General features: G+C 48.3%; 1 protein-coding gene across 1 annotated transcript in view; it reads right to left on the reverse strand.

Moving 5' to 3' along the window:
* Nucleotides 1-14713, reverse strand: part of LOC111954075 (midasin) — a 55542-nt gene that overhangs the window by 3854 nt on the left and 36975 nt on the right. Inside the window, 32 exon segments of the mRNA XM_070435793.1 lie at nucleotides 22-176; nucleotides 275-442; nucleotides 585-783; nucleotides 936-1031; nucleotides 1110-1262; nucleotides 2420-2667; nucleotides 2825-2963; nucleotides 3135-3263; nucleotides 3391-3572; nucleotides 3809-3947; nucleotides 4177-4314; nucleotides 4535-4696; nucleotides 4952-5142; nucleotides 5454-5591; nucleotides 5996-6222; nucleotides 6796-7200; nucleotides 7409-7524; nucleotides 7721-7826; nucleotides 8173-8299; nucleotides 8422-8568; nucleotides 8786-8939; nucleotides 9178-9361; nucleotides 9508-9691; nucleotides 9952-10107; nucleotides 10277-10401; nucleotides 10636-10730; nucleotides 11055-11150; nucleotides 12377-12615; nucleotides 12837-13119; nucleotides 13350-13511; nucleotides 13637-14306; nucleotides 14462-14574. Coding sequence (XP_070291894.1) covers nucleotides 22-176; nucleotides 275-442; nucleotides 585-783; nucleotides 936-1031; nucleotides 1110-1262; nucleotides 2420-2667; nucleotides 2825-2963; nucleotides 3135-3263; nucleotides 3391-3572; nucleotides 3809-3947; nucleotides 4177-4314; nucleotides 4535-4696; nucleotides 4952-5142; nucleotides 5454-5591; nucleotides 5996-6222; nucleotides 6796-7200; nucleotides 7409-7524; nucleotides 7721-7826; nucleotides 8173-8299; nucleotides 8422-8568; nucleotides 8786-8939; nucleotides 9178-9361; nucleotides 9508-9691; nucleotides 9952-10107; nucleotides 10277-10401; nucleotides 10636-10730; nucleotides 11055-11150; nucleotides 12377-12615; nucleotides 12837-13119; nucleotides 13350-13511; nucleotides 13637-14306; nucleotides 14462-14574 — 5826 coding nt within the window.

Genomic DNA, 14713 nt, shown 5'->3' on the forward strand with positions numbered 1-14713 from the left:
CTCTGATCAGATCTCTGGTACCTGCAGTGTGTTCATTAGCAGCTCTGGGACAGTGTGGATGGTAGACTCTGTGCTCCTCTCTGGGCGCTCCTCGTCACTGTGACCCTGTGTGTCCTTTGGCCTCTCCTCGTCTTCCTCATGCTGCCTCAGAGCCTCCAGCTCTCCACTGTCCAGACCTGATGGGGGAAATTACACAGTAAGACACACAAACAACAGGCAAACACACAAGCACCCACACACAGGTGTAGACAGTGAGAGGAGATGGATAGAGCACCTTTCTGTGACGCTCTGGTCGAGTCCAGCTGCTCTGGCTTCAACTCCTGTGCGTCAACAGCCCGCAGGTCCTCTTCCTGCTCCTCTGTATCCATTGCAATGTCGTCGTCCTCTTGGTCCTCATCTTGTGGGGCTCCGTCTGGTTTCTGCTGGTCTGCACTGGCAACATCTGTCAACAGCAGAGACAAGAGGCTCAGTGAAAGGGCTCTTATAAGAGCTTAGAAGCAAAGGCTTCTTATCTTGGACTATCATCTTCTTAGGGAGATGAACTGGTATGGCATATCTGATCTGTGGTGTGATTGGTGCCTGACCGTATGTCTGTGTGTCGTAGGCCATCTCTCCCTGTTTGATATGCTCGTACAGGTCTGACTCCTGCTGGGCCTGAGTCTGTTTGTTCTCCGACGTCTTCTCCGTAGTGCTTTCCACCGTGCGTAGACGCTTGTTGATTTGCTCGTTGTAGTCGCCCGTCGAACGCTCGTTGTCAGCCTGCCCCGGCTTCCTTTTGAAGCTCTGGAACAGCCAGGTCAGCACAAGAACACATTTAGAATATATAGCTCATCTTAAAACACAAAACAGAATTTGATAACGGTTTAAAATGTTTCAGATTCACTAGAAAACATTATCTCAAAAACACACGGTAGAGATTTTTAGACCAGACATACCTGTGTCTTGCTCGCTTTCTGAGAAGACATCCTTGCCATGAGTTTGGACTCGTGTCCCTCCGACTGGCTGGCATCAGCCGCTCCACTACCACGCTCCTGGACAACACAAGAGGGTCAATGTGTGCCTGCCAAATAACAAATTTACATCGGCTGTAAATGGGTATGGGTTTCTACTTCTTTAGCTTGGTCTCTCTCGGATGCGTCCCCTGCCAGCTCCACAGCGGTCTCACTCTGGACGTTCTCCTCTCCTGTCTGACCGTCTGTGTTGTGCTCCTTCCTCTCTGCCGATTCTGGCTGCTCCTCATCCTCACCCTCCCCTTCCTCCTCCTGTGGGCAATGAAGAAAAAATGCGTTAAACACTCAACTAGCAAAGCATCCTGTTCTAGGTACATCTGGGCTCACAAAGTGCTTAAAGCATTAAACATGCTGATAATCTCACTGCTGATAATCTCACTTTTCACAGTGGGAGGCAGTTCCTTCTCTTGCTAGAACAAAAGCGGTACCTGCTGCATGCTGAACCAGTAGCGACGAACCTACCGATTCTACTTGTAGAATCGCAATGCTTGTCAGTGGCCAACAACTTGACTTCGAGCCAATCAGAGAGCACAAAACCCACGTGGGGGACACAACACACAAAAAAGGAAAAAAATATGGCATTTTCTCCTACATCCATGGATGAGCCAGTCACACTTCATATGCAAATTAGGTTATGGGACGGTAGCTAGCTAAGTGCACAGACGCAATGCACACAACACTAAATACTTCCTCCAAGCCAGCTAACCASCATAGCTAGTATTGATATTATAATTAGACCCCAATGGATTAGCTACGTTCCATGAAACAGCTGCCTGTGTTAGCTGCCGAGTTAGTGCAGTGTCCTTAGCTAGCTAGCTATGTTACACTAGCTAGCGAATATGCTAACGTTAGCTAGCTAGCTAAACATTTGGCTATGGGCTGGCACTGGGATTATGGAGAGTGAATTAAATAGTTTTTTGTCAWCTTCGTAAGGAGTCATCTAGCTGTGGCCGTCTGGCTAGTACCAACAAGGGTTTTCCACAAAATAACAACATTAGCGCAGAGAGCTTGAAATTTAGACCATAAGCAACACGCAAGGATATGCATTGCCAAACAACGCTACTGCCACCTTCTGGTTTGGAGTATTTTAACAAGGCTGAGTGGCTGACGACATCCAAGGTCTTTGCTGTATGAACACAAAAAAGATAGCACCTCTGAACAGAGTGTTGACAGTCTAAGTACCGTCGGCAGGCAAATGTTTGACAATCCTACCAGTGTGTCTGAGCTTTAAAGTGAAACTCCACTCAAAAACTATATTTTGGTATATTCTTTTCAATAGTACACTGTTGACACAGGCCCAAAATTATTTGCATGTCAGCAGTCAAGTTCTCAAGATATTGGACTTTCAAGAAGCAAAGTGTCACCGGCCACACCATCATTATGATGCAAGGAAAGAGAAGTCAAACTACCTTTGGTTTCTGGCCTTCGTTTGTAGGGATGGCCACATCCTCCTCTTTCCCTGCCTCTTGTCCTTTGTCCTTCTCATCCTCTGCCTCCTCTGTTTGTTCTCCTCCTCCCTCTTCCTCTGCCTCCTCTGTTTGTTCTCCTCCCWCTTCCTCCTCAGTCTTGGGTTCCTGGCCTTCTTCCTCTCCTTGTTTGTCTGTCTGATCCTCCTCCAGCTCCATTGGCGTCTCGTCAATGTCAAACGGGTTTTCCTCTGGAGGAGAAAGAAACTAAATTGTCACACACTGATGCTCTGGTGTCTCCACCGGTTCCTCTACTCCCTTATTCTTTAATTATTTTATTTAGTGACAAGATAACAGGACAAAAAAAGTTTCCTCTTCCAGATATACAATTGACCCCTGAGGCCTCACCGTCTCCCTCTCCCTCGTCCCCGGCCTGGTCCTCCTCCTGGTCCAGATTGAGTTCATCAGGCAGGTCCATGGCCTCCGGGTCAGGCTTCTTCTCCTGCTTCCCATGATACGGGTCCACCTCGTTCTCATCAAACTCCCGCTGGAACACACAAACAGAAAAAGTTAATCAGATACGGTCTGGCAAGTCCTGCTAAAACACACCCAACTACAGCCTGAGATTTAGTGGCCGCATGCTCATTACACAGCCAGGGATAGTTTGACCAAACTACTGGTCTTTCGAAGTAAACATTGTTTCCTAGTTAAAGTTTACCTCGTCCCCTTGTTCGTGGATCTTCTCCTCCTCCTCGTCCAACTGTTGGTCTTTGTCGTCTTTGTTCTTGTCTTTTTTGGGGTCTGCTGCATCCAGGTTGTCGTCCTTGGCGACCAGCTCTGATTCCCCCTGAAGACAAACAGAAGAACAATTACTACACAACGAATACAGTAGCGTGCTGACTGGTCGCAAGTGGTAGATACTGCACTCGCTGTCAGATATGTGAACAGTTTAATCAAATTCTTTCTCCCCGTACCTGGTCCATTCCTTGGCCTGACACCTCCTCCTTGTCACTGCCCTCCTCTTCTTCTTCATCATCCTCATCATCACCCCACATCCTCTCATCCAGCGTGTCCGTCTGGCCCTCGCCCAGGTCACCCATCTTCTTATCCAGATCTTCATCCTCCTCTTTGTCAGACTCCTCCTTGTCATCTTCACCTGAAAAGGAATAACCAAGAGCGCGTTGCGATGTGAGACCAGGGTTGGGTTTATTAGGGCATGCAACATAAAACTGTTTTGCAACAGACAATGAAAATGAGCATTTTAATTGGACAAATTCGAGGTAGTCCCTTAATGTTTCAGTCTATTTTCTCCCATTGCTGCCTAATGAACATGACCCAGGAGAAAGTTCAGACTGCCATGAGGCTGTGCGTTAAAGAGGTCTGTCTTCCCACCTGGCTCTTGCTGGTCTCCATCATGCATCTGGCCGTCAAAGTCCTCGGACATCTCGATGGCGTTGTCCTCCTCCTCAATGTTCTTCTTGTCAGGCTCCTCCTCCTTCTTCTCCTGGCCTTCCTGGAACGTGTCCTCCACCTACGACAGAAACATAGCAATTTTAGCTAGCAAAACGTTATAACTTTTGGGGTGAATCCCAACTCTCACGAAGTATATTGTCTTTACTTAGTCATGTATTGATGTCAGTGGGAGACTAAGTGAAAATAGACTTTAGTGGAAGTTAGGATTCGGCCCTTTCATGAGCAACGCTAGTCAAAAAACAGATCTTATGGTGTTTGCATTATATTGTCGTTCTTGTAGGCATCACCTGCTCTTCATTCTCGATCTTGTCGCTGACGTCTTTGGTGCCCTCTCCCTCTCCGATGCCACCGCCCTCATAGTCATGGAACTCTGTGGCCCCCTCTCCGTCCCCTCCCTCCATCAGCTCCTGGGGTAGACAGAAGCCCTGCAGGACAAGACAACAGGACAATCAACAAGGGGAAAAAAGTGGCTGTACTGTAGGCACCATTGCAGCGTAGGTAACTTACCCAAACAGTCAAAATAAACAGGTATTGAAACTACAGTTTGTCCTAATGTTGTTCACTACTTAATAATTTTTAAAAAGTTTCACAAAATAACCTTATACTATGTTTCAAAGCAGATCCCAGTAGAATACAGTACACTACCTTCTGGGCTAGCTCAGTGAAGATGCCGGCCAGGACAGAGAGCAGTTTCCCAGTGCTCCTGTGGGCTCCCAGTGACACAGCCAGGTAGTAGCATACCAGCTCCGAGTACAGCCCCAGCATGGGGTCTAGACGCACCAGCAGCCTGCAAGCCTCACTCAGCTCCTAAAAACAAACACGCAGGACAAAGAAGGAAGACAGAGGGTCACTGGTGATATATTCTGAATATCATGAGATCATGATAAAGCAATCTGAAACAGCAGGACATCATCGTTCAGAAAAACTCAGGAGAAAGAATGATGAACTCCTTGGCATTACCCACAAAATCGTAGAGTTGCAAGGCGTTTCAGTGGTGGTTGTGCATCTCCACTCCACTAGAGGGTGGTATAGGCTACAGTGTATGCTGTGTGACTACTGTACCTGGAGCTGCTGAGGTGGACAGGAGTCTCGGTGGACTCGGAGTCTCTCCAGTAGCTGTTCCAGCGTGTCGCTGACCTCCCCCAGGGAGAGAGACGCCACCTCTGCTCCCAACTCCTCTTCCAGCAGACGGCTCAGGTGACCAGGCTTCAGCAGGTCCTCCTGGGGCTCCTCCTCCTCCTCACCTTCTGGAACTGGCAGATACAACAGGAAATTACATCATTCTCCATCAAAGGTCGCGACTCGCAGAACACTAGGATTGATCATGTTAACGCATCTTGGCCCAGTCGTACTCTGGCATTCTTGGGATAGCTTTTTTTGACAGCTTGTTCTTCGACAGTTCTCCAACAATAACCACACAAGCATACAAGGCATTAAAAAAGCGTTTCTTTATGGACAAGTTCAGAATGTCCCTCCCAGTTTCAGTCTGTTTTCTTCCATTTGGTGCCTAGTGAATACGACCCAGGTGTGTTATTGGAGGCAGACAGCAGGGGTGACTCCTCACCTCTCTTGGTGTCTGTCTGCTGTTCTCTCAACTGCTCCCCATCCTTTCTCTTCACCAGGGTCTGCACGGCAACCAGCACAGTGTTGATGGCCTTCTCCAGCTCAGCAGAGAACTCGGAATGGAATGTTTGCTGGTAACCTGCAGAAAGAGAGGGGAAATTATTTTGCCAATGTAATAACACTGTAATAGCATTGTAACAGTGTAATACCATTGGAATGGCAGTATAATAGAATTGTAACAGTGTAATACCATTGGAATACAAATGATGGGTTAGGGTTAGTGTGCTGTCTGGTTGGTTTGATAAGGAATAAGAAATTATTTATACTTTTACTCATAACATATTTTAGCAATTACATTTACCTTTGATACTTAAGTATATTTAAAACCAAATACTTTTACTCAAGTAGTATTTTGCTGGGTGACTTTCACTTTTACTTGAGCATAACAATTGAGTACCTTTTCCACCACTGCTTTAAAGCTGTAAAAAGGTCTTTATAAAATACATTTGACTGATTCATAAAGCATGGTCTGTCTGTTCTCACCTGTGTGTCCGTAGCCCAGGGAGAGTAGCTGTGTCTTCCAGGTGGTGAACTCAGTCAGGCTAGACTCCAGCTCTCCCCTGACGTACTGCAAGCCACGGGTCAGACCAGGCTGGGTGTCAGCCGTGCCCTCTGGGGCGTTGGGGGTGAAGAGCTGCTCCACCATGGGCATCTGTGCTGCCACGGCACCCAGCCGGTCATAGCCAGAGCAACACACAGAGAAGTGGCTCCTGAGGAGGTGAAGAGAAGGAAGGGTTAGCAAATTAAGAGCATGAACAGCAAGGCTATGCTTAAAGCTGCAATATGTAACTTTTGGGGCGACCTAACCAAATTCACATAGAAATGTGTGTTATAGATCTTTCATTCTCATTGAAAGCAAGTCAAAGAAGCGGTATAACTGTTCTATGTGCGCTACTTCTATGCATCCTGTTCTTAAGTTTCTTTTTTGCATCTTTTACTTTCGGTTTTGTACACCAGCTTAAAACAACTGAAAGTACAATATTTTGTGTTATGGAAAATGTATTTCACAGCGATTTAGATGGTACAATGTTTCTCTACACTATACTTGCTTGTTTTGTCACAAACTGAAATTAGGCAAACTATTCTAATTTTACAAGCAGGAAATGGCGGTGCATAGTGCATCTTTAAATTATAAAAAAATCTAACAAGATAAAATGAACTACWGATTTCAATATAGAGGATATCTTAAAAGAAAAATAATGAAGACAAAAGCTCAATGCTCTTTTCTGTGTAATACTATCAGTATTCCTGTGTAATGCTATCTTGTGCTCCTAGGCCTTTACCAGGAGTGCAGCGCCCCCTGTGTGGACTGCAGTGCCACTGCATCCAGCTCCTCTTTCAGGATCTGGGTTTGACCCAACATGTCCACCYCACGCCGACTCAGCTGGCTCCAGGCCGGGTCTCCTCTCCTCAGCAGACACCCAGGGGGCTGCCTCTGAGCCGCCATGGGGGACGGGCAACTCAGGGTGGGCTCCCTCTGCCCGTCTACCCCCTCCATCTGCTGGGGGCCATCGGGGCAGCACTGCAGCACCCAGGATAGCTGCTGGAGGAGGGTGGCACACTGCCCTGCCAGGCCCTGGGCCTTAATCACCCAGCCCTGGAGGGAAGCCTGGGGGGGAAGGCCACCCGCATTCTCACTGTGGGACTGGAGGTGAGCCTGGATGCCCTGCACGCTGGCTGTTAGCCTCCTGTATGTGTTTGAGAGAGGATAGAAGCCAAAACGAGTGTGAGAAAGACAACTACAGTTCAAGATACTCAGGTAGTATCCTAAATATTATAAGGCGTTGTAGGGAACAGAGTGCCATGTCAGATCCAGCTATATTCAGAGATACTCTATCCAGATGGTAAGTTCTGAGGTGTAAGCTTAAAGGTCATAGGTTAGAGGTTAAGGTTCACCTGAGGTGGACCCACTGCTCTGTGAGCTTGGCCAGGCGTCGCCTTTGTCTGAGCAGCAGCTTGAACAGGTGGGAGGAGAAGCCTCGGCAACGATCAATATTCCCAATCCCCAGCTCCTGGAAAACAAACAAACACTTCAAAACGTCAGACAACAATTTCCAATTGCAGCACACAGTTATATTTACTGCGCCAGACACCGTTAAGACCATGGAGATTCTATGATAATGGCGCGTAATTATAGGGTTTAGACCCCATTTAGAAACACAATAACATTTCTCAATTGCAATTGGTAATTTCCTTTCAGTCTCTCACCTTCGCAGCGCTCTGGAGGGCAGTCATCATGGCTGTTCTGCGGGCCCACGAGCGGTAGAAGTACTTCTGACAGCCGTCCCACGCAGCGCTCATCTCAGTAAACAAACTGAAACAGACAGTTCCATGCCACAGTCAACCGCCTACTCCTACGACCTACTGCACAGCTATTCAATGACCTACTGCACAGCTATTCAATGACCTACTGCACAGCTATTTCAAGTGGACCTACTGACAGCTTATTCATGACCTACTGCACAGCATATTTTAATGAATGACCTACTGCACAGCTATTCAATGACCTACTGCACAGCTATTCAATGACCTACTGCACAGCTATTTTAATGACCTACTGCACAGCTATTTAATGACATACTAAACAGCATCTCAAAGTGTATTGTCTAATATTCCAGGTGTGGTGTCTGTAGCAGCCAGGTGGGTGTGTCTTGTCTTACGTTTTCTCTGCCTGCTCCTGGGTCCTGACTGCAGCCAGGGCGGTCTGCAGCTCCAGAGGCTGCATACACAGGGTCTCCTCTGGGTCCGCTGTCCTGCTCCAGTTCAGGCCCTTACGGTAGGACAGACCTGCACAAAGACAGCAGCACTGTCAGTAAACWAAAATACTGCACAATATCAGTGTAGATTGACAGTGCTACCACAATGACATTGGCTATACTTGGGATAAACAGTTCTCTTTAGAGACTCACCGATCTCAGCCAGCATCTTGAAGAGGTCAGACAGGGCTCTCTGCTTCTGCTGGAGGATGTGTTTGACCTCTGACTTCTGCTTCTCCTTCTCGGCTTTCAGGTCGATCGTGAGGCTCTGGAGGTCGCGCAGGTTGCTGATGATCTCCCCTGAAATAAAGACAAATATCTTACAGTCAAAACTATAATCATAGAGGGGCCTTTTCCCCCCACAATCTAATCTGAGGTAGTACATCTTAAGAAAACATTTCTCATCCAAAACCTTTAATGCCTTTGTTTTTCTCATCGTCATTCATGATGGATTCTCAATGAGGCAGCACAAGCAGACGTTCTTCATCTAAAACACCAGGTTTTCGCCAACCCTTACCGGTGAAGACGTCCAGGTCCTCAGAGAGCTCTGGCAGAGGGTTCTTCTTCACCAGTGTCACACACATCTTCCTCATCTTCCTGGTGAGGAGGGGCAGGCGGCCCTGCAGAGACGAGGGCTCCACACCCGCCGGTCCCTCCTCTGGGGACTCACTCTGGAACACACATCACAGATACAGTATGTCAAGCACAGTCATTGCCAATTCCATGAGAATGTACTGAAGAAGCTCTTTGTGGATAGAAATACTGGTCCAAACTGTCATTTTATGAGCCAGAACATGAACGTTTTTGTGTCGGAACAGAACATTGATACCATGGTATAAATGCCATATTAACATTGTGCATTYTTGACACTGATGAAAGTGATTGTGTCTACAGAGGGCTGTACTGTACCMTTAGGTCTCTGGTCCTGCCAGGGAGGGTGTTCTTCAGGGCATGGTGAACCCTGTGGAGTGGGGTGTTCTCTTCGTTGGCATCCACACTGTCCAGGCTGGCACTGCTGCCCTGCTCTATCAGCGCAGGAGCAACCGGCCCGCTCAGCGCCGCCTCAAACTTCTTCACAAACTTAAACAGGGTTCTGGAAAAGAAGAGTGGTAGATATTYTAATGAACTTGTTGTAGTGGGAGACATTGTGCTTACTGTATTGAGTTCAAGAAAAAGGTTTGGTATAACTTAAATTTTTTTTACAATAAAATGTTGATATGTTTTGGCAGGTAGCATTACCGGTGGGTCTTATCCACTGACTGTTTAATGGACCAGAAACTGACGTCATTCCACTTGGAGATCTTCACAAAGTCCTTGAGTTCCTTCTCAATGGGCTGGCGGAGCTGAGTGACTTTGGTCTGGATGCATTCTGAGAACTGTGTGTAGTACTTGTGCAGATTCCAGAGGAGACGGCAGAGAGGTTCTGTGAAAGCAGGAAGGATTTCCTGTTCAGAACTACATCCACATGTTTGAAAGGTCAACACCAAGCACTGTATTACAAGACAGTCGACTGTCTAAGTGCAGACTACACATGTACTGTATGTCTATGTACGTGCCTCCATATGTGTGTGTGTGTGTGTGTAAATCTGACTGCATGTATGTGTGTGTGTGTGTAAATCTGACTGTGTATATATATATATATATAAGTATGACTATGTGAGAAGGCGTTGCGGTGCGTCCCACCTTGTCCATGCTGGCTGGGGGCCAGGAGAAGGTGGCAGTGGAAGCTGAGCAGCATGACTAGCCTGGTGTGGTACTCTCCCAGTGTGGAGCCCTCCATGAAGGCCTGKAGCGTGGAGGAGACCGTGGACAGGGACAGACTCTCCACACCATCGCCCTCTACTGGACAGAACAAACAGGACATAGAAATGGAGCATGGTGAACCCTGTGTATTGTGTTCATTAGGGCATGTAATGGAAAACGATTTAAAAGTTTTTCAACGAACGAAAAGGTGTGTTTGATGCCTAACAAAGACAACCTAGGGTCAACAGCAATGTGCAATAGTTACCTGCGCTGGTGCCCATCCTCTGCTCCTCCTGGTACCTCTCAACCAGCTGGTAGAGGGAGAACCAGTGCTTGGTGGATCTCTCCGTGTGCCGCTTCAAGGCATTGTCCAGACTGCTGGACCAGCAGCTATTGACGCCAAGGAAGAAAGAAAAGGTTAACCAACTCTAGTGGGTCYTATGAAACCAGACCCATTTTATCCCCTAGTGTCACTCAAAATGCATGCTASTTGGTCACCAATTGTCTACACTCCAATAACTATAATCTGAAATGATATTACATTATAAAAAGGTATATTGCATTGAAATAAACAATAGTATCATAACCAGGATTATAACCCTGACTGCGGTTTCTGTTATTTACTTGAGCTCCAGTTTGCGCCACTGGATGATGAGGTTAGTGACAGGCTCCAGCTCCCTCCTCAGAGAGACCTTGCGGCTGGCGTTGTTCTCCCAGTCCTGAGGAAGGTAAAGGGGGTTAGGTTAAACAGGGTTAGGTTACACAGGGATGGAAAACATGGGCTTGTGTCCCAAATGGCACCACATTGCCTTCATAGCCTACTACTTTTTGACCAGGACCCAGGTCAAAACTAGTGCACTATAGAGGAAATAGGGTGCCATTTGGGACGTATCCCAAGGGAGTGTGCATGGAGCCTTCCCTAGGATAGCTAGCCTGGTCCCAGATCAGTTTGTACTGTCTTGTCAACTCCTTTGGTCATTGTCACGACAGCACAAACTGTTTTAGGACCAGGCTTGGAAAGGGAGAGCAGCAGCAGGACTCACCTGGGCTTTGCTGAGCAGGATCTCCAGCCCGTTGAGGAACTTGGCCAGTGGGCTGGCTAGACTGAAGGCCATGATCCTTTCCATCACCACCGTCAACTGGAACAGAGAGATAGGCAGATTCATCAACACTAAAAACCTGAATGCACCCCCAGGTGGTAAGGGTAGGCAACAACACATTTGCCACGTTGATCCTTAACACGAGAGTCCCTCAGGAGTACYTGCTTAGTCCCCTCCTGTACTCCCTGTTCACCCACGACTGCGTGGCCAAGCATGACTCCAACAGCATCCTTAAGTTTGCTGACAACACAACGGTGGTAGGCCTGATCACTGACAATGATGAGACCTGGCAGTATGGTGCCATGACGACAACCTCTCCCTCAACGTGATCAAGACAAAGGAGATGATCGTGGACTACAGGAAATGGAGGGCCGAGTATGCCCCCTTTCTCATCAACGGGGCTGTAGAGGAGCAGGTTGAGAGCTTCAAGTTCCTTGGTGTCCACATCACCAACAAACTATCATGGTCCAAACACACCAAGACAGTCATGAAGAGGGCACGACAACGGCTATTCCCCCTTAGGAGAAAGATTTGCCATGGGTTCCCAGATCCTTAAAAAGTTCTACAGCTGCACCAGAGAGCACCCTGTCTGGTTGCATCACCGCCAGGTATGGGAACTGCTTGGCATCCGACCGCAAAGCGCTACAGAGGGTAGTGCGTACGGCTCAGTACATCACTGGTGCCAAGCTTCCTGCCATCCAGGTCCTCTATACCAGGTGGTGTCAGAGGAAGGCCCTAAAAATGGCCAAAGACTCCAGCCACCCTATTATAGACTGTTCTCTCTGCTACTGCACGGTAAGCGGTACTGGAGTGCCAAGTCTAGGTCCAAAAGGCTTCTTAACAGCTTCTACCCCCAAGCCATAAGACTCCTGAACAGCTAATCAAATGGCTACCCTGACTATTTGCATTGACACCCCCCCCCCCCCTTTTTTTATGCTGCTGCTACTCGCTGTCTATTATCTATGCATAGTCACTTTACCCCAACCCACATGTACAAATTACCTCAAATACCTCAACTAACCTGTACATTGACTCAGTACCCCCTGTATATATAGCCTTGTTATTGTAATTTTATTGTTACTTTCTTTCTTTAGTTTATTTAGTAAATATTTTCTTAACTCTTATTTTTCTTAAAACGACCTTGTTGGTTAAGGGCTTGTAAGTAAGCATTTCACGGTAAGGTCTAGWCATGTTGCATTCTCGGCATGTGACAAATGAAATTTGATTTGGCACTGGTGGAAGCGTCCACTCTACATGGTTCTCACCTGGACTAGGGCGGGGTGCTCGGGCCACTCCTCCAGCCTCTGTCCGACGGCCAGGGCCAGCTGCTCCAGGACAGGCAGACACAGGCGGGCCTCACTCATGTTGGGCTGCTGGTAGAAGTCATAGGGCCCGTCTGGTTGGAGGGTCAGGCRCTCGGGSCCRGGYGTCCCCTGGACAGTGTTCTGGAGCAGGGTGCTGAGAAGCAGCTGGGTGCCTGTCAGCTGCTGGTCCATCTCAGAGTCTGAGGGTCACAAGGGGGACAGATGGTTTTAGTCAAAGTCATAATGTCTTAACACAGCCAACAGTAGAGTTATGGAAATATCCTAAAGACAAAGGATGGATTAAGTTACATGATATCATTCTGTAGGTAGGGCTTAAAAGTCCCAACATATCTCATTTTCAGATGTTGTATAATTTTATAGAAATGAATACAAACATGGCATGACTAAGTGTACTACCCACCCATGAGATGGTAGAAGCGTGACATCACCGGGGCTGTGGTCTGATAGGAGGAGACCAGAGCTCGGATGTGATCTTTGCTGTGATTGGCTGGAGCGCTGGTCTGGTACCACAGTGATTGGGTGTAGCCCAGACAGAGGCACTGATGGACCTGTACCACAGTGTTCATACAGGCTGGAGACAGGAAGCCAGCCTCGTTGGGATCCTCTGTCACTTCCTCCTCCTCTGGCTCTCCTCTGTCTGCTGGTCCCTCCAGACTGGGCTGGGTGGTGATGTCAGCAAAGTCCTAAGTAGAGAGAGCAGAGAAAGAGAAGAGAGAAGAGAGCAAAGAGCAAAGAGCAAAGAGAAAGAGAAAGAGAAAGAGAAAGAGAAAGAGAGAGAGAGAGAGAGAGAGAGAGGAGAGAGAGGCAGAGGCAGGTGAGTTATGGTTGCAAAGTTGACCAGGTGATAGTAAAATGTGATAAACCAAAGCGAGATTACATTGGCTAGCCCTGAAAAGACTGTATTGTAGTGTACCTTGTTGAACTGGGGGAAGCAGCGTCTGAAGTCTCTCTCCTCCTGCTCGTCCTCACTCAGACCTGTTCCGTGGAGTCTGCTGCGGTGGCGATACAGACTGGCTTCTAGCTGCTCTTTCTCCCGTGCACGCTTCTCCTGCTCGTCCCACTCGTTCACCAGAGCCTGGACATATCACACGACAAACATGAACACTGGTTGGGCCACCAGTCAATCAATAAGATCAGACCACAAACACCAATCAAAAAGTTGACATCCCATGTTATCCAATCAAAACGTGTGACACTCACCTGACAGATGTGTCTGAAGAGTTTGAGTGTGTCCTGGCTGAGCTGACCAGTGGAGAGGGCGTGGCACTGCAGGTACAACAGAGCGTTCAGGAGTAACGTCCCTGGCTCTGGGACCACGTGATCCAGGTCCTGCTGGGGTAAGAGCTTCCCTAGGCCCCTCAGAACATCCATGCAGCCCCTGGAGCACAGGTAGTCTGCCCTGGCTAGGTAGGAAGGCATGCTGGGGGACACAGAGGGGAAGGCCAGCAGGCAGGACACCAGCTTGGGCAGGCCTGGAATCGGGGTAAGGGAAGAGGCCACCTCGGATGCCACCAGTCTCATACCATGCCTCAGCTGGAGGATGGCAGTCCTCAGGGGCCCCACTACGTCAGGGTACAGCGGGTARTCCTCCGCCAGCCTCTGGGCGAAGCGGTGCTGCGAGGCCTGCCACACGGCCTCCTCCTTCAGCAGGCCCTGAGTCCCCGACCTGGATTTGGTGCCGCTCCCCTGGAGGGCCTTGAGCAGGTGGGAGAGCAGATCCTCTATGGAGGCCGGCTGGCCTATGCTGCAGAGGTAGTGCTGCAGCTCCTGGAACAGCCTTCCGTACTGGGGATCGTTGGGCCTGCAGGCCTGCTTTCTGGAGAGCTCTGCTATCTGCTCCTTCACCTGCTGCATACGGATCCACAGGTACCTGCAGAAACATCAGAGACAATGACGTTTAGAAAGACCCTATCTGGCAAAAAACAGTCAACCAGAACTATCTGATCAACAACTGTAGCCAATACATAGTACATGTGTTTTACGTCAGACACAGTGAGTTCTTCTGTTATTGTGTATGTTTTTCACCTGATGCGAGGATGCTGGAAGCCATCGGTGGTGCTGCTCTCCTACAGCTCAGCTCCAGTCAGCAGCTGAGAGGACAGACTGCGTCCTCTCCACTCCTCCTGCAGCAAAGCCAGCTGGGAAAGAGAGGCAGAGGCACCCTCAACTTCACATATAGGGGAAGAGAATGACACTCTACTCCAATGTTTAAAAAGAGAAGAGACTGTTGATATCTCCCATCTCCCCTACTACCATACAGTGTTAACAAGATAAAAG

Source organism: Salvelinus sp. IW2-2015, linkage group LG28, assembly GCF_002910315.2.
Source record: "Salvelinus sp. IW2-2015 linkage group LG28, ASM291031v2, whole genome shotgun sequence".
NCBI lineage: Eukaryota > Metazoa > Chordata > Actinopteri > Salmoniformes > Salmonidae > Salvelinus > Salvelinus sp. IW2-2015.